The following is a 23,416-nucleotide window of genomic DNA, read 5'->3' on the forward strand; positions in this document are numbered from 1 at the left end:
ACTCCCCCCCACACACAATTTAAATTATTTTCATTGGAACTCAGGTTGCCAACCTCCAGGTAGCGGGGGAGAAATAGACACCACTGTACTAATATCGGGAGGATGAGGAACTCAGTACAGGAGCGAAGTGTATACAAAGGGCAAAAAACTCCTAATTGGGAACCTCGTTGAAAATCCTTTGGATACCACTTCTTCTACAATTGAGAGAGACTCTATGAACATTAGTTGTGTCATTTTGACACTTTTTCCACCTTGTACAGCCATGCTGTTTGTCTTAGCTTGCGTGTTTCAGCTTAGTAGTGTATACAGTGTGTATAGCTGTATTGTTATGTCATTTTGGTAGCTTATAATTTTTTTTTGCACTTTGTATACACTTCGCTTCTGTACTGAGTTCCTCAACCTCCAGGTAGTAGCTGGAGATCTCCTGCTATTACGACTGATGTCCAGCCGATAGAGATCAGTTCCCCTAGAGCACTGGTTCCCAACCAGGGGTCCGTGGACCCCCAGGGGTCCACGAGAACTAAATTAAGGTCCATTAAACAAAGTTATAAACCCATCATAAATTGATATTTTCAATTAAAAGTTCTCTATTATAAAAATATATATTCAGATATTATTCTAAGTTTAATGTTTAACTAACAGTTATGATTAAAGTTTATTTTCAAATTCTCGGAATTTTTATTTTGAACCTTGGGGTTCCCTGCACCGAACAAAAAAGTCCTAGTGGTCCCGGGCCAAAAAAAGGTTGGGAACCACTGCCCTAGAGAAAAATGGCCGCTTTGGCCATTGGACTCTATGGCATGGAAGCCCCTCCCCTCCACAAGCCCCGCCCCCCTCAGGCTCCGCCCCCCCAAACCTCCCGCCGGTGAAGAGGGGGGGCCCTGGCAACCCTAATCAGAACACAGGGCCTGGTTCAATTGATTTTAAGCCTCCTCGCCTCAGAATAGCGGGGCCCTGGGAGGAAAGCGAGGCCTGGAGCGAAGGAGGATGCTCTCCGATGAAGGGCAAACGGGTACCAGGCGCCACACGGAGAGGAGAAAAGCCGCCGGGGGCCTCCATCTCTACCCGCGGGGGACCGGGCCTCTCCTCACCGCCACCCCCCTGAGGTAAGAAGCTACCTCAGCCAGCCTCCCCTCCCCCCCCCCGTGGTCAACGGAACCAACCGCCAACCTACCTGCGGTTAAAGGGCCACCATAAAGGGGAGGAGCCGCCTCCGCTCCCAGAGCCGCCCGCCCCAGCCAAGGAGAGAGGCGGAGGAAAGTGGCGATTGGATCGCCCGCGTGTCAATCGAGGGACAATCGGGAGCGGGGTGGCTGGGGACGCCCGCCCCGCCCCGAAGAAGGAATCGGCGATGGGGGACTGGCCGGGCGTCACGTCGATCAATCGAGGGACAATCGGGAGCGGGGTGGCCGGGGACGACCGCCCCGCCCCGAAGAAGGAATCGGCGATGGGGGACTGGCCGGGCGTCACGTCGATCAATCGAGGGACAATCGGTAGCGGGGTGGCTGGGGACGACCGTCCCGCCCCGAAGAAGGAATCGGCGATGGGGGACTGGCCGGGCGTCACGTCGATCAAAGGGGAAAGCCGCGGCGACGGAGAAGTCCCGTTGGTTGGCGGGGTTGCTCGTCAATTGGACGGAAGAGGCGGGAGTGTAACTTGTCGCCTTTCTAAGGCGTCTGTGGGTGGTCTACGGAGAGAAAAACGCGGCGGGGGGGGTTGGGGGAATGCCCTCCCCCCGACATCCGGCTCCGATTCAAGAGCTCCATTTTGCCAGGTTTGAGTGGCAAAAGGAGGATGCGGTTGGAGGATAAGGCGGTTATATTCATGGAAGGGGGCGTGCTGCATCCACATGTCGTTGGATATCGTGCTACAGCAATCATTTGCAACGGGACTTTCCTGTGCGGTCCAGGCAATACAGATGCGTCTGGTTGCCCAGAAATCAGAAGGAGATTGAGGCTGGGAAGGGCAGCCATGAAGGAGCTAGAAAAGATTTTGAAGTGTAAGGATGTGTCCCTGGCCACCAAGACTAGATTAATTCATGCCATCGTATTCCCTATTACTAGGTATGGGTGTGAAAACTGGACAGTGAAGAAAGCTGATAGGAAGAAAATAGATTCCTTTGAAATGTGGTGTTGGAGGAGAGGGTTACGGATTCCGTGGACTGCCAAAATAACAAATCAGTGGGTTCATATTCCTGCTCATCTTCTAATGTGATTTATGCCATCACATGCCAGCAATGCCCTTCCACAATCTACATTGGACAAACAGGTCCGTCTCTTAGACAAAGATTAAATGGACATAAGTCTAACATCAGAAACCACAATATTCAAAAACCAGTGGGTGAACATTTCAACCTTCCAGGACATTCTGTTGCAGATTTAAGAGTAGCAGTTCTCTTACAAAGGAATTTTAAAAGGGAGATTGGAAAGAGAAACTGCTGAATTACAGTTGATATTCAAACTAAAGTCAATGCATTTACCTGGGCTGAATAAAGACCTTGCATTCATGGCCCATTACCAGTGCTGATTTCTCCACACCCATCTCTCCCCTGGACATCACAGACTCTTCTGCATATCACACCTAATCCCATCAAGCCTGCTATTCACATTTACATACTGTTCCTCTACTTAAAGACCGATGGATTCACATTCTAGCTGTATCTGAAGAAGTCAGCTGTGGCTCACGAAAGCTCATACCCTACCAGAAAATATTTTTGTTAGTCTTTAAGGTGCTACTGGACTCTTGCCCTTTTTGACTACTGCAAACAGACTAACACGCTTACCCACTGTGGAAATCAGTGGGTTGTAGATCAAATCAAGCCTGAACTGACCCTAGAAGCTAAAATGACTAAACTGAGGCTATCATATTTTGGTCACATCATGAGACGACAAGAGTCACTGGAAAAGACAGTCATGCTAGGAAAAGTTGAGGGCAGCAGGAAAAGAGGAAGACCCAACAAGAGATGGATTGACTCAATAAAGGAAGCCACAGCCTTCAATTTGCAAGTTCTGAACAAGACTGTCAAAGATAGGACATTTTGGAGGACTTTCATTCATAGGGTCGCCATGAGTCGGAAGCGACTTGACGGCACTTAACACACACACACATTGTGCTACAGCAATCATTTGCAACGGGACTTTCTTGTGGGGTCCAGCCAATACAGTTGCGGCTGGTTGCCCGTAAGGGGGTGCACTGAAACGAATGACAGGCTAGCCCATTAGAAACAATGGGAGAGGCTGCACAGCCCATTGAAGAGAATGGGAGTCTGGAGTGTCCGGCTTAGACTTGCATGGGCTCCACTGAAATACATTACAGCACAAAAAGAGTTGCAAAGAAAATGTGAAATGGATTTTCCAGCAAGGTCTCTAAGCCCAGATACACTACTCTGGGACTGGAATGGCAGCCCCCAAGGTTTTAGTACTTCTCTGCCGTAACACATTAGCGAAAACCTTTTATTGTGTGTATGCGCGCCGTCAAGTCTCAGCTGATTTATGGTGGCCCCGTAGGGTTTCAGCGCAAGAGACATTCACAGGTGGTTGGCCATTGCCTGCCTCCGGGTGGGCTGAGAGAGTTATGAGAGAACTGGGACTGGCCCAAGGTCACCCATCAGGCTGCATGTGGAGGAGTGGGGAATCAAACTTGTTCTCCAGATTAGAGTTTGCCACTTTTAACTACTATGCCATGCTGCCTCTAAAGGGCATTGGTGGTGGAAAGTGTCAAGTCATAGCTGACTTATGGCAATCCCATAGGGTTTTCAAGGCAGGAGTCGTTTGGAGGGGGCCATTGCCTGCCTCTAGAGATGTTCAGAGGTGGTTGGCCATTGCATACTTCCACGTGGGCTGAGAGAGTTTGGAGAGAACTGGGACTGGCCCAAGGTCACCATCAGGCTTCATGTGGAGGAGGAGGGAATCGAACCTGGTTCTCCAAATTAGAGTCCACCGTTCTTAACCACTTGCTCTCCAAACAACACATTACAGTGTGCCAGCTTCTCCAGAACACTTCTTCAGGCAGCGTATTACAACAATAAAATAACGATCAGCACAGCCATAGCTCAGGATCTAACCACGTTGGGTGCAAGATCTAATGGAAGAGGATGTTAAAATGAGGCTCCAACATGGGCTGCGACAATGTATAGCCATAGTTCCAGATGTGTACCCCCCGCCAAATAAAACAAGAGCTCAGTGGCACCATAAAGATTTAACATTTGTAGTAGTGTAAACTTTCCTGGATAACCCAGGCCAGCCCAATCTCAGAAGCTATGCATGGTGGGCCCTGGTTAGTATTTTGATGGGATTCCAGCAGGGAACACCAGGGTTGCCTATGAACATCGCTTTACGGGATGACTATAAATTGGGTGCAACTTGACTGTAACAACAAAATCTTTCCCAAAATGCACGAAGGCTTCCTGCAAGCTTTCACTCATAAACATTTATGCTGAGATAAATCTTGCTAGTAGAAGAATCGTTGGTTTTTGTACGCCGACTTTCTCTACCACTTAAGGAAGAATCAAGCCGGCTTACGATCACCTTTCCTTTCCCCTCCCCACAACAGACACCCTGTGAAGTAGGTGGGGCTGAGAGAGGTCTAAGAGAGCTGTGACTAGCCCAAGGTCACCCAGCTGGCTTCATGTGTAGGAGTGGGGAAAGAAATCCTGTTCACCAGATTAGCCTCCGCGGCTCATGTGGAGGAGTGGGGAATCAAACCCGGTTCTCTAGATCAGAGTCCACCGCTCCAAGCCACCGCTCTTAACCACTACACACTGGCTCTCAGTTAGTGTGTAGTGTTTAAAATACCACTGAACACTGATATATACCTAGTAGCACTAGAATGAGTAATAGGCAATGTTTTATCCATTATGTTCCAACCATTTGTCATGTAACTCCTGGGTTTGCAAACGGTATAATACACTTTTATTATGTAATAGGTAGAGAATCTGATTGATTTTTACAATTATATATTTAGAGATATTTGATTTGATTTGATTAATATTCATGCTTGTTATATGCTATTGTAGTCAAAAAGGGCAAGAGTCCAGTAGCACCTTAAAGACTAACAAAAATATTTTCTGGTAGGGTATGAGCTTTTGTGAGCCACAGCTGACTTCTTCAGATACAGCTAGAATGTGAATCCATCGGTCTTTAAGTAGAGGAACAGTATGTAAATGTGAATAGCAGGCTTGATGGGATTAGGTGTGATATGCAGAAGAGTCTGTGATGTCCAGGGGAGAGATGGGTGTGGAGAAATCAGCATTGGTAATGGGCCGTGAATGCAAGGTCTTTATTCAGCCCAGGTAAATGCATTGACTTTAGTTTGAATATCAACTGTAATTCATCATATATGCTATTGTATTCGACTAAATTTATTTTTCCATTGAATCTGCTATATTGTTTTTGTATATCAAACGGTTTTGACCCTTCCCTTCTTTTCCCTTCTGTATCCCCTTAATTATAAAAAATAAACCTTAAAAAAAAAAAAAAGGACTCTCAATTAGCGTTTAAAATGCCACTGAACTCCTTTCTGATCTTGGCCTCTGCGTGCGTTACTGCAGCGGCGCTAGAGCTCTTCCTTGTCGTTTCCTTTTTTTTTAACGACTACAACTCCCATCAGGCCCTTGGCCAGCTCCCGGAAGCTGCTTCCGGAAGCGGCAACTCGCCGCCTGGCCTGAGTTCGGATAGACGGCCAGCAATGGAGGAGATCGGGATCCTGGTGGAGAAAGCGCAGGTGATGTTGGGGGGAGGGGCCGCTGTCTCGGTGCGACGGGGGTTCCCGGGTCCCCCTTTGCGTCCGCTGCGTGGGAAAAGGGAAGAGGGGCGGAGGAGAGCGGGCGGGGAGCGGGAGATGCCGAGTCACCGACTCACCAACCGCTTGTGAATCGGGCCTCGGGAGGACAGGCCGGGGAATCCCGGGTCACGTGCAGCTTTCCTTCGCTAATTTTAGCCGGGATCCCGAAGGGTTAAAATCGTCAATGCTTTTTAAAATATTTTTTTGGGGGGTGGGTGGGCAGTGTTAAAACGTGTTTTTTTTTAGTGTAATTTTTTTTGTTTTTATAATTTCAAACAAAACAAACAAATATGATAATAACCAAAAACATAACAAGAAAATACAAAAGAGCATCAGTTATAATTACACAAAGTTCTAAAGTTCAACAAGGCAAAAATACCCTTTTGACCCTCCGCCCACCTTAAAAAAGTGACCCATCACCTGACTTCCGCAGAAGTGTCTAAACAGTTTTGAAAGTTATTAAGAGTAATAATAAAAAAGTAAATAAAATTGTTTCTATAACTCACTAACTAAAATAGTAAAATCCATTTTTGCCAGTTTGTCCCAATATGTGATGGCCTTTGCCCAAGTTTTTTTTTGATTCTTCCATATCGTTTCCATGTAGGAATTCTGTTAATTTGGGCATCCTCATATACGTCCATAATTTCTCCAGTCTCGAATTGAAAGTTTATTCACTTGCTTCCAAATTTTAGCTATTACAATTCTTGCAGTGGCAAAACTGTATTGACAAATGACCCTATCATTACTACCCATTTTTTCTTGTGGGATTCCCAATAAACAAAATGCTGGTTTTCTTTTAACTCTCATATTGAAGCAGTTTTAAAACTTGACCACTGTGCTGCGACCCCTTGGTCTAAGGGTTATTATTAGTGTCACTGTAGTCCGCCTTTCTCACTGGGATCCAAGGTGGATTACAAGTATGAAGAAAGAATTTTTCAATGAATCTGGAAGCTGATATGATGACGTTTGAATCTAACAGCAGAGGCTCTTTGGCCCTGCTGCTTATTTTATTCTTGCACATCTTCACCATAAAAAGGCCTGCCTAGTGAGGATGTGCTGCATTGCAACTGAACACATGAAGCTGCCTGATACCGAATCAGATCTTTGGTCCATCAAAGTCAGTATTGTCTACTCAGACCAGCAGCGGTTCTTCAGGGTCTCATGCAGAGGTCTTTCACATAACCTACTTACCTAGTCCCTTTAATTGGTGATGCCGGGGATTGAACCTGGGACCTTCTGCCAGCCAAGCAGATGCTCTGCCACTGAGCCACAGAGCCCCTCCCCAAGAAACGAGCTCTGGTCTGCAGATGGTTAATCCCAGCATAACATTTATTTGTTAGCCTTTACAAGCCAGTGTGATGTAGCGGTTAAAGTGTCAGACTAGGATCTGGGAGATCCAGGTTTGAATCCCCACTTGGCTGTGGAAGCTTGAGAAGCAACGTTGGGCCATTGGGGCATTTTTGGCCTTACCTGCCTCACAGGGTTGTGGTGAGGCTAAAATGAAAGGGAGGAGAAACTTGTAAACTGATTTGGGTCTCTGTTGAAAAGAAAGGTGAGGTATAAATGGGGGTAACAGATAAATGATGGTCTGCAGGACTCTGATATATTGTGTAAGGGTTGTGGTTCAGTAGTAGAAGATCTGCTTTGCATGTCTGAGGTCCTAGATTAAATTCCTGGCATCGCCGGTTAAAAGAATCACAGTAGATGATGTGAAAGGCTGCTTGGGACACTGGAGACCTGCTGTAAGTAGATAGGACAGGCTTTGATAGGCTTCTTCAAAGAATCTGGTCCTTTTTGTAGCAGCCGATTAACACAAACCCCTCTTCAACTTATGTGTTATGAATTTTGGGGCCAGTCTTCTTATCAAGACTTATTTTTAAAAAAATTCGATACTCCACTTAGTTTGGGAGCAGCTTTCAAGTAAACACAAGGATCAGGCTGCATGAAACTTGATCCCGTGCCCAGACTGTGTATTACACTAAGGGGACTTGTCTGGTGTATTTTTATTCCCACCCCCTTCCCCTGGTTCCTCTTATTTTATCATCATGACAGCCCTGTGAGATGGATTAGGCTGACGACGTCATGTCATAGTGGGGATTCGAACACTGGGCTTTATTTTTTTAATTTACTTTATCCTGCCTTTCTCTCCAATGGGGACCCAAAGGTAGCTTGCATCATTCTCCTCTCCCCTGTTTTGTCCTCACAACAATCCTGTGAGGTAGGTTAGGCTGAGAGTGTGTGACTGGCCCAAGGTCACCCAGCCAGTTTCCATGGCAGAGTAGGGATTCGAACCTGGGTCTCCCAGATCCTGGGTCTGACACTCTAACCACTACACTATGTCGACTCTCAGATCCTAATTTGTATAACTGCTACACAACACTGCTCCCTAGTCACCCCATCTACTCACTGGTGATCTTGCTAGTTTGGAAGAATTCTCCGTTTATAGAATCCTATCTATTTTTTCCCTTTCTTTGTACTTAAGTTTTCTAAGAAGAATCTCCCCCATGCCTTTGTGTTGCTGACTTGGTGTTGGTTTTGTCATAGTTTGATTTTTTGTCATAGTTTGCTGTGAAATGCCCTTGCTAACCTTCAAAGTCTTCCTAGCCAAGCGCACATGCAAGAGTTCCCCCCCCCCTCAATTTATCTTTGATGTCTCCTTTCTTGATCCTAGGATGAAATTCCTGCTCTGAACATCTCCAGGCCTCAGACTGGCCTCTCCTTCTTGGTTCCGGAAGCTGAGGATGTGGAGGATCTCTACAGTCGTTACAAGGTGAGCGACTCGGTTATCTTGGACAATCATGGAGTTGTGGCCATGCAGGCTCTGCTATTTCTGTCCGTATCTGATCCTGTCCGGCAGCATCCGGGGAGCCCCTTATGGCACTGTAAAAAAACAACAGACGCCCACTGGTCTGATAGACCTGCAAGTCCATATGAACAGCTATAGTCTACCCTTTTGGCTGGAGAGTTTGAAAAATTGTGGTTGTGTTTCTGGCCTTTCCCATCCCAATCGAGTCTGGCAGCCCCTTTGCCCTATGCATTTTGAGACCCATCCCGAACAAAACTCAGGACTCATGGGATCATGCGGGCCCGCCCTCTCTTTTGCAAACGTTGTGGGACGTTGTGATTTATGGGTGGATTGAAATCGTCGGAGCAGGAACGAGACACTCCAAATTTTGTGGACTGAAATGCCATTTCTTGAGAACTGGCCACAGAACAGAAATGCACGTGGTGTTGACAGGGGGGATGTTTTGTCCCCATGAGAAACATTTCTTTTAGGGACTGGAAAGGTAGAGGGGATGGAAGGGTAGTGGAAGGCATTAGGAGTTTAAAAACAAATGCAGAGGTTGATAGGAAAAGAATACAGATGTGGCAAAGGATTTCTTTCTTCGTGTCCTCTTCTGGTCTCTGAGCAACAAGGAAACCCTCCTTTTTACTTTCCGAAATTTTTTTATTTAAAATATTCATACACCCATGACCCAATGTAGGAAACAACAATGTAAAGACAATCTGATAAAGCAAACTTCACAAGCAATCAATGTGAAACACTTAAAGGCAGTCTAAAATCGGTGCTGGTTTGAACCTTTAAAGCCCTAAATGGTCTGGGGCCCTCATATCTGCGAGACCTCCTCTCCCGATACACCCCCTGGAGAGCATTACACTCAGCAGATGCCAACAGTCTGGTTGCCCCGGCCTGAGAAGTGTACAGCTGTCCTCAGCCAGAGCCAGGGCTTTTTCGGCTCTGGCCCCAGCCTGGAGGAACTCTCCGATGAGACCAGGGCCCTATGGTATCTTACCCAGTTCCACAAAGCCTGTAAGATAGAGATGTTCCTCCAGGGCTATGGTGGAGGGCAGCAATGGTTTCCATCAGAGCTTGCCTCCCTATCTCCCCCCCCCCTTATTTTTATTTAACCATTCAAGTGGGGGAGCCTGGCTGCCCTTTCCGAGTCGGCTAAGACCCTGTGTGCCAAATTTGAGCACCATCTGTTTCTTATTTTAACTGACTTTAACTGAGAATGGTTGGTTTTAACTAATACTATGGAACTGAGTAATTTTATTGTATTTTATGATATACTGTTGATGCTACCTGCCCTGAGCCCAGCCTTGACTGGGATAGAGCGCGCCAGTAGCCCCGCGGCCCTGCACAACTGCGGGAAGGCCTCAGCGTGCCCGGGCAGAAGCCTTCCCCACTCCCTCCCCAGCCAGGCATGGGCCCCAGGAAGACCAGAAAAGGCCGGGGAGGGGGGAAAGGGGGACTAGGTTCTTCGGCTCCGCAGGCCGGATAAAAGCCCTCCGAGGGCCGGATCCGGGCCGCACGTTTGACACCCCTGCGCTAGATCTTTTGCCAATATCAGAAGAAGCAGAGGGGAGGCTGAAGGGTTCCCTTGTGTCTCCCCCGTAGAAACTGCAACAGGAGCTGGAGTTCCTGGAGGTGCAGGAGGAGTACATCAAAGACGAGCAGAAGAACCTGAAGAAGGAGTTTCTCCATGCCCAGGAGGAGGTCAAGCGCATCCAGAGCATCCCCCTGGTCATCGGCCAGTTCCTGGAGGCCGTGGACCAGAACACAGCCATTGTGGGCTCCACCACAGGTATCATCTCTCCCCCCCCCTCCTTCCCCCATGCACATGCCCAAGGAAGCCACCTGGCTTCTCTCGCCCGAGCCCCATCGTCACCTCTCGGCCGTCTCTCTTGCAGGCTCCAATTATTACGTCCGGATCTTGAGCACCATCGACCGGGAGCTGCTCAAGCCCAATGCCTCGGTGGCCCTGCACAAGCACAGCAACGCCTTGGTGGACGTGCTGCCTCCTGAGGCTGACAGCAGCATTATGATGCTCACGTCAGGTAAGAGGGCCTTAGAACATAAGAAAGGCCATGCTGGATCAGACCAAGGCCCATTGAGTCCAGCAGTCTGTTCACACAGTGGCCAACCACGTGCCTCTAGGAAGCCCACAAACAACGCAATTGCAGCAACATTACCCTGCCTGTGTTCCACAGAACCTCATATAATAGGCATGCTCCTCTAATCCTGGAGAGAATAGGTATGCATCATGAATAGTATCCATTTTTACTAGTAGCCACGAATACCCCTCTCCTCTATGAACATGTCTGCTCTCCTCTTAAAGCCTTCCAAGTTGGCAGCCATCACCACATCCCGGGGCAGGGAGTCCCACAATTAAACTATGCGTTATGCTAAGAAATACTTCCTTTTATCAGTTTTGAATCTCTCACCCTCCAGTTTCAGCATATGACCCTGCGTTCTAGTATTCTCCCTGTCCGCTCTCTCCCTACCATGCATAATTTCATAGACCGCTATCATGTCTCCCCTTAACCGCCTTCTTTCCAAGCTAAACAGCCCTAAGCTTTGTAACCACTCCTCATAGGGCAGTTGCTCTGGCCCCCTGATCCAACCTTGTGTCTTCACCAGCGTGGTGTAGTGGTTAGGAGCTGTGGACTCTAATCTGGAGAACCAAGTTTGATTCACCATGCCTCCATACGAGCGGTGGACTCTAAGCTAGTGAACCAGGTTGGTTCTCCTCCACATGAAGCCAGCTCGGTGACTATGGGCCAGTCACAGCTCTCTTAGAGCTCTCTCTGCCCCACCTACCTAACAAGGTGTCTGTTGTGGGGAGGGGAAGGGAAGGCCTTTGTAAGCTGCTTTGAGACTCAACAGTAGAGAAAAGCGGGGTATAAAAACCAACTCTTCTTCTTCTAAAGAGGGGTGTGTGTTGGAACCTGTGTTGGAGGTCTTTTTATGTTGCTAGGCCTTGCTCCGTCTCATTCCCGGGTATGAAGGAGACTTGGCAGACCTGAAGCTTCCGTGCTACAGCTTGCGGGCTCCGCCTTTTCAAACCATGGAAACACTGCAGTTCCATTTTATTGATTTTTAAATCTCTTCAGATCAGAAACCGGATGTGATGTATGCTGATATTGGCGGGATGGATATTCAGAAGCAGGAAGTCAGGGAGGCTGTGGAGCTGCCCCTCACCCACTTTGAACTCTACAAACAGGTATTTTATTCCAATGTCTAAATCTCAAGGGGATAAATGTAGTCCCCTGTGAAATCACTGGGTCAGTACTGACCCACAGGGTAATGTCATACCACAACGTTTACTAGGTAGTCTGTGTTTATGGCATCGTTTGCCATTGCCTTCCCCAATTGTCTAAACTAGGGGTGTCGAACTCATTTGTTACGAGGGGCCTGATATGACATGCTGTGCCTCGCCAGCCTAGATTGTGCCTGGGGGCAGTGGCTGCCTTGGCTGGCTCAGGGGCCGGATGAGAGCTCTCAAGGGACTGGATCCAGCCCAAGGGCCGTATGTTTGACACACCTGGTGTACATTTTACCCCTAGCAAGCCGGGTATTCATTTTACTGAGCTCAGAAGTATGGAAGGCTGAATCAACCTTGAGCCGGCTACCTGAAACTGACTTCCGTCAGGATTGAACTCAGGTTGTGAGCAGAGCTTTGACTGCACTACTGCAGCTTACCATTCTGTGCCGCTGGGCTCCTACAACGTCTAATCTTAAGAGTCAGGAAATTTACCTGCATTGGGCATAAAAAAAGTTACTGATGCGTGCAGAATCCGTTCAGAAAGCTCCCAATAGCTTCTTTGAGACTCTTGCTGATCAGGTCTGTGCCTGGTTAGCTTTGGCGGTCCTACAGTAGCACTCTTCCAACTTCGTGCCGTTGGGGAATGTTGAGTTGTCTTGCCATAGTGAAGCGGGTCGTGCTGTTCGAATGACAGGCTCTTAGAATGTTCCACTTACTGAGAAGTGAAGGTATCTTATTCAGCCAGTCACTGAGTAAGCAGGACTCAACAACTTTACTTACTTTTAAAAAGCAAGTCTGTTTATTGATATACTTCTAGTAAAATATGTGTAAATGCAGATTATCAAGTCTTTAACACTTCTATAAAAACTCATGTAAAAATACAATGTGTATTTCAATATATGCAGTAAATATATGCAATGTATGCAGTAAAAGCAATGTATGCAGTAAGAGCAAGCAAGTCTTACATACTATTCAGTTTCAAAATCCAACCTATAAAATATAACAGTCAAATTATTCTGATTCAGTTCAAAGTATCTAATTCACAAAGTCTAGAGTAAAGTATTTAATCCATACATACCATTCAGCCTTTTCTGAGAGCCTTTTGGAAGGTTCTAAATCTCTGAGCTTACTGGGGCTGCATTTATACTGTTTCTAGACTCATTAAGAGTAAAGAGAAATATTGTATCCCCTCTTTCTTATCCATCAAGAGGGACACCTTTTATTCCCTCTATCAGATATCAGGAGCAATGCAGAAATGGCTTAGTAGCAGCTTCTCAGCTCCTTATGTCCATATATGGACTTCCCTTCCTTTCAGTCCACTTAGCTTAAAGTATAAACACTTATTTCTGGGTTTCATGATCATGTTACATACTTAATTTTTATACCATCCTCTTTGTTAGGACAATACGCATTAAATGAGACCATTTAGAAATCTGTAGCACAATATTTAACTGTATAACTCATAAAACAATTATTGTTTACATTTGTCACTTTATAAAAATCTGGTCAGTTGCATATCTTACAGAAAGCAAGAAAGCACATTATCTATATCTTTGAGAGAACTTTAATGCCTTTTGAGCTATAAAAAGCATAGTTTAAGCTATTAATGCACTCTTAGCACATTAAGATATCTTGAGACGGGCAAAAGTGTTCTGCTTGTGAGATTCTGACATCTGGCAGCTGAGTCAGAAAGGTGATTTTAGTCACATCTTATTGATGGATAAGGAAAGTGCTCTTTTCTTCCCCTTCAAGGATAAGATTAGGGTAACTTAGTTAGCTCTCGATAGAGCTGACCTTGAGAGAATTCAGTCAGTCTGTTCTAAGGACATTTGCATTACACAAGCATTTCATTATACAAGCCTCTGTAGCTTGTGGTTCATTTTGCATGTTATATTCAAGCTTTACATGTGGAATTACATGGAATTAATTCTGCACATGTTCACAAAATACCATATATATGTCAGAGACCGTGACAATAGAACCCCTGTGCGCTGCAAAAGATTTTGGGGCATGTTTCAGGTGTAGATTCATCCTGATGGTCGCAGTCCTAAAATATCCCATTTCACTGTTTTCTCGCCTTATGGTTCTTTCAGATTGGCATTGACCCGCCACGGGGCGTACTAATGTACGGGCCCCCTGGGTGCGGAAAGACGATGTTGGCCAAAGCCGTGGCGCACCACACCACAGGTGAGTGGGGTGTCAGGGAGGGATATCCGGCATGAACACAGAAAAAGGTGTAGGGAAGAGCCCTAGGTTATGCACGTATTGCAGTCCTAGGTTCGGTTATAGCCCTGCTTCTTTTCCTGAGTTTGGTCCAGGTAGCCAAGTAAAAGCTGCCAAGCAAGATATTTGAAATGAATAAGAACAGCAGCTGCCCGTGGGAGACTTTCTGACCACCACAGCCCTCTGGGTGAACAAGGTGGATGGATCCATTCAGGGTGGATAAAAATAACTTTTTTAAAAAAATTAAAAAATGGATTTTTTAAAAATTTAAATTGGATTTTTAAAATTTGAATCAGACTTTTTAAAATAAAATGCTTTTTGGGGAAAAACCTATCTAAAGATAGTATTCTGTTTAAGATACATTATAGGCCAGCGGTTGTTCATCATGAAATAATCAGTTTTTAATTATATAGCATGAGGTTGTATATCCTTGCAATATTTAATTTTTTGGGTAAATGAATTCTCTTAATCCATTCACAATGTTCTCAAAACTATGAATTGGTGTCTGCAGAGATAACACACCTCTTCTTCACAGCAAAAATGTTATAAAATAAACATACAGAGTTGAGGAAAATATCTTAATCCCGTTCCTTTGCAAATCTATGTATGCAGAATCAACCACCTTACCCCTTAAGTGCTAAGTTTCAAGTAGTTCAATGAATAGCAGATTGTTTGGAGTGGAATAGATCTGCACAAGGAGCTAGGTGTGAGGAGGGTGGGGCAAGCAGTAAAAATGAAAGTGAACCCTTTTGAGCAGAATACTCTGCTAGCCTTGGATCTTTGTGTGTTTTACCTGAGGTTTATCACATTATTCTCTCCCAGGAGGAGAAAGCCTATAATGGCTGCAGGCTGTAAAAGAGTGTAGAAAACCATGATTTAAAGCTAGTCAAAGCTAGTAGAAAACCATGAAAACCATGATTTAAAGCTAGTTGTGATTTAAATCAGTTTGATTTAAATCAAATCAACCCTGATCCATTGTTTGCAAAAGGAGAGGAGCCAGTGCTGATTCTGCCTTTTTTTATCCAGCCGCCTTCATTCGGGTGGTGGGATCTGAGTTTGTGCAGAAGTACCTGGGCGAGGGGCCGCGCATGGTGCGGGACGTCTTCCGTCTGGCCAAAGAGAATGCCCCGGCCATCATCTTCATCGACGAGATTGATGCCATTGCTACCAAGCGCTTCGACGCACAGACAGGAGGTGAGTTGGCAACGAGAGGAAGGGGTCGCGGGGGCCTCTCGGGCAAGGGCAGGGGTCCAGCTTAGAAAATGCTGGGGGGAGGCAATCAGGGGCGTGCAGGTTTTAAAAAATGCTTTAATTCCATGTCTGGAAAGGATCGTTATCTTAATCTATCAGGGGTATTGTTATTGTATTGGAAAGTCAGTTCAGAAACATTGGAACAAACACCCTATGTTTAATAAAAAGACCAAGCATGCACCACCCCCACTTCCCCATATGGAAATTAAAGACGAGAGGGGAGTCTGAGAGGAAGTGCTGGATTTACAGCTGAGTCAGGCACCAGACATTTACATTTTAAAGGGGCTTTTTTGTGAGGTGGGGGAGATATTTGGTTTCCCCAATCCAAAGGCCAGGTCTGTCTCCATAGAAAATAAAGGTAGTCCCCTGTGCAAGCACTGGGTCATTACTGACCCATGGGGTGACATCACATCCTGACGTTTACTTGGCAGACTGTGTTTATGGGGTGGTTTGCCAGTGCCTTCCCGAGTCATCTACAGTTTACCCCCAGCAAGCTGGGTACTCATTTTACCGACCTCGGAAGGATGGAAGGCTGAGTCAACCTTGAGCTGGCTACCTGAAACCGACTTCCACCGGGATTGAACTCAGGTCGTCAGCAGAGCTTTTGACTGCAGTACTGCAGCTTACCCCTCTGCTCCACGGGGCTCCTCCCATAGAAAATACTAGTCCTTTAACATTTGAAAGCCCAAGACCTGACTCTCAGGGAGCACTTTTTGTTCCCTAGCAACTGCCCGACATGACTGCCAGTTCTGACATTATCATTCCCAATAATATAAGAATTGGGAGTTGCGTTAGAGTAACAACAGAGGCGTTGGATATCGCTGACTCAATCTGATGCATTAAATGTGGGGCATCTTACTGAGCCAGCTGTATCGAGCCAGCCGCAAAAATGGCTGCCATGGCTTACCTTCAGTCACGCAGTGAAGATCCTTGTGCTGTGCTGGCAGCTGCTTCCGAAGCAATATTTTTAAAAATCTGCGCAGCTGATCACATCTCCAGTGGCCTGGCCTTGCTGGGAAAAGCCCCACATGGGCCCACCCACTTTCTAAAAACACCTGGCTGGCACCAGCAAAGATGGTGGGTGCCATGGCACCCACGGGCTTGCATTGAGGACCCTTGCCCTAAGTATTGCTGTGTCTCTACGTCATCATAATGTGCTAGAACCCGGGGGTTCCAGAGTTCTGTGTCCTCCGGCCCTGCATATGCTCGTCCTATGAGAACCACAGGGGAAACGTAGGTGATGTCTGGTGTTTTTGGGGTGTGCTGGTGTGTGTGTGTGTGTGTGTGTGTGTGTGTGTGTGCAGAAGTCAGGCATGTGTATTCCACTAGATACCTTTCAAATGTGGGGGTGATAGATTTTTTCACCCCTATTAAATTATGCGCAGCTTCTCTGAATAGCTAATGGGTGTCAGGCGGTTCTATTCAAAGATTTAAGGATTTCAAGTGGGGATTAATTTTGCAAAGAATGAATATGAGGAATTTAGAACATGGAGTCAGCTAATGGTAATAAAGAATAGGAATAGAGCTAATAGTAATAGAGTAATAGAACATCCAAGCCTCTAGGAATTCTGCTTGTATCCGTCTGATTATTTGCAGTATGTCCTTTCCAGGTAAAAATGCCGTTCAGGACTAGATGTTTAGGGGGTTCTATATAAATGAACCCTTTGGTACTCTGGATTTATGAGTACACGTCAGCAGATTCCAGACATACACAGTTTCCTTTGAGGAAGTGTGGAACAGCTAGTGAGGAATGTGAAGGCCGGCTTTCTCGTGGGGTGCCCAACTTTGATCATGCCGTCGGTCTCTTTACAGCGGACAGGGAGGTTCAACGCATCTTGCTGGAGCTCCTCAACCAGATGGATGGCTTTGACCAGAACGTTAATGTCAAGGTACGAGTCTTGAGAGATGGTTCTTTGCAGCAACTTAAGCTCCGGGCTTCAAATGTTCTCAGCTCAAACAGAAATGGCTCTGCGGTCTTTGGAGGAGGGAAGCTTGAGACATCCAACACATAAGTCCTTGGATTTTAGGAATGTTTTGATTGGTCACATGTTGTCCCAGTTTGCATGGAGTTCCCTGTTGTGAATAGAATCTACCTGTTTCATTACCAGCAGCATGGTCGGCACTACCCAGAAGTGCTTACATCTTTGGCTGGAGGATATGTTGGGAGTCTATGCACCAGCAGTCTCCAAGCTCAAATCAGGAAGTATTTGAACCCTCGCCCCTTGAAATGCTGCTTTGTAATTGGCTGTAGTGAGAGAAAAGCCCCCCGAAACCCAGTTGCCGCATAAAAAAGCATTTTAAGAACATAAACAAAAAACGGAGCTATTTGAAAGGAACGGGCAGAGAAACCCAAGCCTTGTTTTTAAAAGCCTTCTGCTCAGAAAAAACTCCAAGGAAGCAAGAAGCATTTGAATCCCCGCCCCTTGACATGCTGCTTTGTAATTGGCTGTGTACTTGCTGTGAGAGAAACCAAGCTTCTGTGTCTCAAGCTTTGCCTTATGCATGGGGATTTCAAGTGGGCTGAGCTCAGGGGAGAGGGAAGAATTGGGTTAATAGAGGGACGGGAAGTCCCGGGATTTGTGAGGGCTGGCTGCGAGGTCATCTCTAATGGAGGGAAAAATCATGCAGAACTTCAAGGAACAACTGAGATAGAGGGGGCGGGGTGAAAGTGAGTGAAAGTACCCATACATAAATGACAATAGTCTTCAGTACACTAGAGTGGGGGTGGTAGCGAGTGGACCTCTGAAGGACTGAATGAGCGGGATTGGGAGAGTCAGGTGACAGTGAAGGGGGGGCATTGGGTGATTTGGTGAAAGTAAGCCCCCTTGAAAGCCCTCATAGCAATAAGAAATCAGAAGAAATCAGGGAGTGCCAACAGGACAAAAGCAATTGAGCCTTACCAGGCTAGAAGATAAAGAGGCCTCTCCCCATCTTGTCTTTTACATGGAAGGTGATCACTGACCATTAACACAATTCAGACGTTAAGTGCCCTGTGACAGCCTGGAACCTCCAATTCAAATCTTCCCATTGACCCGAAGTTCCCGCCAAGTGGATGAGTCAGCTTCATGTCTCCAGTTTTGCAATTCAGTCAATAACTTCCCTTCCCAATGTCCTTCCCTGGTGCTTTAATTGGTTCTACAGTTTTCCCGTGATAAATTGCCCAACTCCCAAGTATTCCTCTATCTCCCTTGCAACCTTTTGTTTCCTGAAAAGAACCCATGTTGTCCCATGGGCCTAAAATGGTATAATTGGCCTGGCTTTAGAGCCAGTAATTTGAGTCTGATCCAGGGCACAACATGGACTGCAACTCAGGCTCACAACTCAGGCTCCATCCTTCTTTCGTCTGATTGCTATGAAGAATAGGAAAGGTGTATATTACTCCCCATCTTGATCTGTCTCCCTTTATTTTCCAAACCACACTGCACCACACAGAGAGCTGGCTCTTTGCTCCTCTCTGCTATTTGAACACATGAAGCTGCTTCATACAGAATGCCTTGGTCCATCAAAGTCAGTATTGTCTACTCAGACCAGCAGTGGTTCTCCAGGGTCCCCGGCAGAAGTCTTTCACATCACCTACTTGTGTGGTCTCTTTAACTGGAGATGCCGGGGATTGAACCTGGGACCTTCTGCATTCCATGCAGATGCTCTACCACTGAGCCACATCCCCTCCCTTTAGGCCTCTCATATGGAAGACTTTACTTAATATCTTTACATCCCGACCTGTTATCCATTGAAATTAAGATGGTGTACGTACAAAAGCCTTGGAGGTCCGTCATGCCACATCATTTTCCTTCAGATCACGCTTGGGACTGGACAGGAATGGTTGTCTTGGGGATGGAGATGCAGGTTCTCCCTCCCCCATTGCCTGCCAGCTTGCCTTGAAATCCGGTGGGGGGGTGGAATATTACGATGCACAATGTCACTTCTGGTGCCAGACTGGAAGTGATGTCATTGTGTTGGGTGATGGTCTACGAAACACCCATAGAGCCTTGGGGCATCACCCTATGCGGTTACATCACTTCCAATTTGTTTTAGAAGTGACATTGCGCATCGTCAAGGAGACTTGTCCTCACACCTCCACCAACCCCCCTGCCAGGTCGCCAGCTATAGCTGGTAAGCCTACTCAGAAACCGCTTTGTTCTCCAGATAGCAGCCCAGAAGCTAGAAGGATGTGTTTTTTCACACAACTCAGCTTCTTTTTTTGAGTTTCTCTTGGGCTGTTATACTCCATAACACAGCCGGTGCTGCCTTCCGATAATTGCACAGTTAACGGAGCCTTGTGTGGCTAAAGCATTAGAGCCCTAGAGTTCTGGTGCTCAGAAGTGTGAGATCTTTTGTGTCTTTCTCAGTACTTGGTGCTTTCGGAGAACAAATTTCCTTGCTAGTGACGCACGGGGCAATGTTTCTAGCCTGCTTTTTAAATTTTTATTAAATGTATTGTTAACAAAATTACATCAAAGACAATACACAAAATAAAAAATAAAAAGGAAAGGGGAAAAAATAAAAATACAAACACAGAGACAAAAAGACACTTCCGTTTTTGTTTGTATCGAATATAAATATATTTTTTATTTACTGCATTTATTCCACAATTTTTTCTCCAACTGGGTCCTAAAGTGGCTTACAATATTCTCCCCTTCTCCATTTATTTAAAAAGAGAGAGAGAGAGAGAGAGAGAGAGAGAGAAAACAAATATAAATCTAATTAAGAAATTACAACCTGTTCTCTAGCTACATATACAAAATTATTTTTTAAATTATTTTTACAACTAAAAATCAAACTTTTCTCTATCATGCCTACATTCATCATCAATTCATTTCCGCTAATTCCAACATCTTGACAAGCCATTCTTCAATTGTAGGTATATATGCAATTTCCCATTTTTGTGCTTCTTTAATGAAAGTATGGTTGGGTGGGTGGATTCCGATATAGTTGCTTCACCAGCTGCCAACATCTGTTGTAGAAGGGAAACAGCATTGCTTTTCACCCAGTGAGACCCAACACTGTTGTGAAAGAGGTCTACCAAGAAGATTTGATTTTTATACCTCGCTTTTCTCTACCTTTAAGGAGTCCCAAAGCAGCTTACATTCGCCTTACCTCCCCCTCCCCACAACAGACACCCTGTGAGGTAGGTGGGGTTGAGAGAGCTGTGACTAGCCCAAGGTCACCCAGCAGGCTTCATGTGGAGGAGTGGGGAAACAAACCCGGTTCACCAGATTAGCATCCGCTGCTCTTAACCACTACGCCATGCTGTGATAAACTTCTCTGTTCATTAGACCTGCTTGCATCCATTTTTCATCTGAATCCGTTGTTCATCTTGGTAGGTTCCACCAAGAACCCTAGCAGGCTGGAGGGAAACAGGTGTGATGGGCGGGGAAGAACATCTCCATGGGCTTGGAACAACCGTCTGTTGAACTTGGGGCCTGATTATTTCCTTCTTGGGTTCTCCTCCAGGTGATAATGGCCACAAACCGAGCCGACACGCTTGACCCTGCTCTGCTCCGGCCAGGCCGCCTGGACCGTAAAATTGAGTTTCCTCTGCCAGACAGGCGCCAGAAGCGATTGATCTTCTCCACCATCACCAGCAAGATGAACCTGTCCGAGGAAGTGGATCTGGAAGACTGTATCCTTCTTGTCAGATTTTCATGATCTTTGAGAAAGGCAGCTTGGTAAACGGGGACTCTTCCACCCTTTCTCTCCCGCAGGATTCCCTCATTTGCCACCCCTCAATACCAGAAAGACCAGTCACCGTGTCCACTCACAGAGTAGGATCTTACAGACCTTTGTCATTAACAGTGTTGAAAAAGGGATCGTGGGGACTGAAGGAAACAAGTGCGAAGCTGCCACCCATAGGTTGCATCGTCAAATTTTCTGCTCTTTTATTGGTGTTTGCTGTGTTTATACTTCTTACAGCTTGAACCGCTTAATGCAGGGGTGTCAAACATAAGGTCCGTGGATACCCCTCCAGATGTTCTGGAAAGAACATCTGCCAGGGAGAGGAGGGCTTTATGCCCAACGGCCCCCTCCAGGAGAGATTCCCCTCCTGGGAGGCTTGCCAGCAGTCGTTGGGGCCACACAATGTTTCTCGCCCTACCTGGAGACACGCCTGCTGTCACCAAAATGGAAGAAGGCCTTCTGCATCATTGCTGGACCCTCCCTGGCTCGGTTCCTCCCCCCGGAGGGCTGGCACCGCTGTAGGGACTCTGTGTCGTTTGGCCTGGGGGATCTGGTCCATTAGGAAGGAAGCGTCGCAGTAGCAGAGGCTTATGGGCAGTGGCGCCTGTTCTCAGGGGCTTTGTTGGCTCAAGCAGAAAGAGAGCAGCTTGCTCCCAAAGGGCGTTTCCCAGTCGGGTAGGTCAAGCACTCCCCTGTTTGGAGCCGATCCAGTTTCCTTCACTCCTCCTTCCAGATGTTGCCCGGCCAGACAAGATCTCGGGCGCCGACATCAATTCGATCTGCCAGGAGGTTAGTATCGTGTGTGTTTCGCGAGAATCTAACTTTGAAAACAGATGGCTAAGATTGCTGGCCCCGTTTGGTAGCTCTGAGGAGGCTTGCTTTTTTGCAGTCACCAGAGTTGCGTAAGAGAAGGGGCCTTCATGGAAGGGAGGGCAGGAAAGGGTAAGGGGTAATGGCATGGATGAAATCACCTCTTGTCTATATGGGTGTGAGATAGGGTTGACAGACTCCAGGTGGGGACTGGAGATCTCCCAGAATTACAACTGTATCTCCACTGTGGAGGTTAGTCCCCCTGGAGAAAATAACAGCTGTGGAGGGTGGGACTGCGTGGCACTACACCCCTCTGAGGTCCATCCCTCCCCCAAACTCTGACCTCCCCAGGCTCCTACCCCTAAAGCTCCAGGAATTTCCCAACCCAGAGTTGGTAACCTGATTGTGGGCGCATAATGGCTGCACTCGGATGTCACACAGCAGCTAGACGCTTGTCCTCATTGGGCACAGACACAACGTGCTGCCGTTCTTGCTCGCTCCCCTCCCTCCTCCCTTTGTAGGGCAGAGCGCAGCTTGAGGTATCAGTGGCAAAAAACAAACAACCCTCCCCCTGTGTAAATTTCTCAGTTGCAATCAGTCAATCGGTCTTTATTAAAAACTGTCATAGACCAGCACAGCTCTTCACAGTTTTCGTCTATGAGCAATATTTTAGCATACCCCAGACCTGAATGGCCTGCTAAGCCAGGGGGAGATAAAACCTAAAATAGACCTCTTGGTATAATGGACAGCGCAGTAGGACATGCTCCTTTGTTTCGATCTCCCTTAAAACACAGGGACATACCCCATCCACCAAGGGAATCTTTCTATATCTCCCGTCCAAAACCGCCGATGGAAGTTCGCATCTAGCAAGGGTAAATGCTTTCCTATACCTGAAAATCTCTAGTTGGGAGAGATAGGCGGCAAGGGAGGCTACATTTTCTCCGTTGAAACATTTCCCCCCTCCCCTCTGAACGGCTGCCATTCGAGCTTTCGCTCCTTCCTGTCGCTTTAGGCTGGGATGTTGGCCGTACGGGAGAACCGCTACATCGTCCTGGCCAAGGACTTCGAGAAGGCCTACAAAACTGTCATCAAGAAGGATGAACAAGAGCACGAGTTCTACAAATAAAAAACTGAGGAAAGCAGGATGGAGCAGGGGTGGTTGTCTCAGTCCTTGGGGGAGCCGGGGGGGTGTTTTGTGTGTCTTTGGTGTTTCAAGGAATGAAAGTAGCTTATGAATAAATAATTACCCAGGATGTTGGACACTCCCTCTTTCCACGGCATAGCAGGTAATTACTCCAGCCCACTTCCAGGCTATTCCATAACTCATTCCTGTATAGATTGTCGGGCGGCAGGATATTAAAACAGGTGAGCTTTTTCAACAGCGCTTTTATTTGAAGCTCGATTGAGACATCACCGATAGTTTGTTTATTGTGAAAATGTATCAGCTGTTGCTGCTGCTCCAGGGACCTGCTTGAGGCAGCTCATAAAGTAAAAAAGCAGGACAGTGATAAAATTAAGGTCATAAGAATTTATCAATGTTAACACTTAGCATTAAAAAATAGCCTGCCCCATTTAAAAGTCTGGATAAAAAATGTTTTGGGTTGCTGCTTAAACTACAGTGAAGTGGT

At 46.5% G+C, this 23,416-nt stretch overlaps 1 protein-coding gene and 1 non-coding gene across 2 annotated transcripts; one reads left to right on the forward strand and one right to left on the reverse strand.

The window, feature by feature from the left end:
- The first annotated feature begins 5,657 nt into the window (after positions 1 to 5,657).
- PSMC4 (proteasome 26S subunit, ATPase 4) lies at positions 5,658 to 22,914 on the forward strand. The gene is made up of 11 exons (XM_056845777.1): positions 5,658 to 5,721; positions 8,453 to 8,551; positions 10,181 to 10,367; positions 10,474 to 10,620; positions 11,677 to 11,786; positions 13,922 to 14,015; positions 15,078 to 15,245; positions 17,115 to 17,191; positions 20,757 to 20,925; positions 21,712 to 21,767; positions 22,801 to 22,914. Exons 1-11 carry the CDS (start codon positions 5,686 to 5,688, stop codon positions 22,912 to 22,914), a joined length of 1,257 nt encoding a protein of 418 aa, XP_056701755.1. The 5' UTR covers positions 5,658 to 5,685.
- On the reverse strand, positions 18,898 to 18,969 carry TRNAS-GGA (transfer RNA serine (anticodon GGA)). Its single transcript has one exon. It is a non-coding gene; the product is annotated as a tRNA-Ser (tRNA).
- Positions 22,915 to 23,416: the final 502 nt, after the last annotated feature.

Source organism: Euleptes europaea, chromosome 3, assembly GCF_029931775.1.
Source record: "Euleptes europaea isolate rEulEur1 chromosome 3, rEulEur1.hap1, whole genome shotgun sequence".
In the NCBI taxonomy this organism is placed as follows: domain Eukaryota; kingdom Metazoa; phylum Chordata; class Lepidosauria; order Squamata; family Sphaerodactylidae; genus Euleptes; species Euleptes europaea.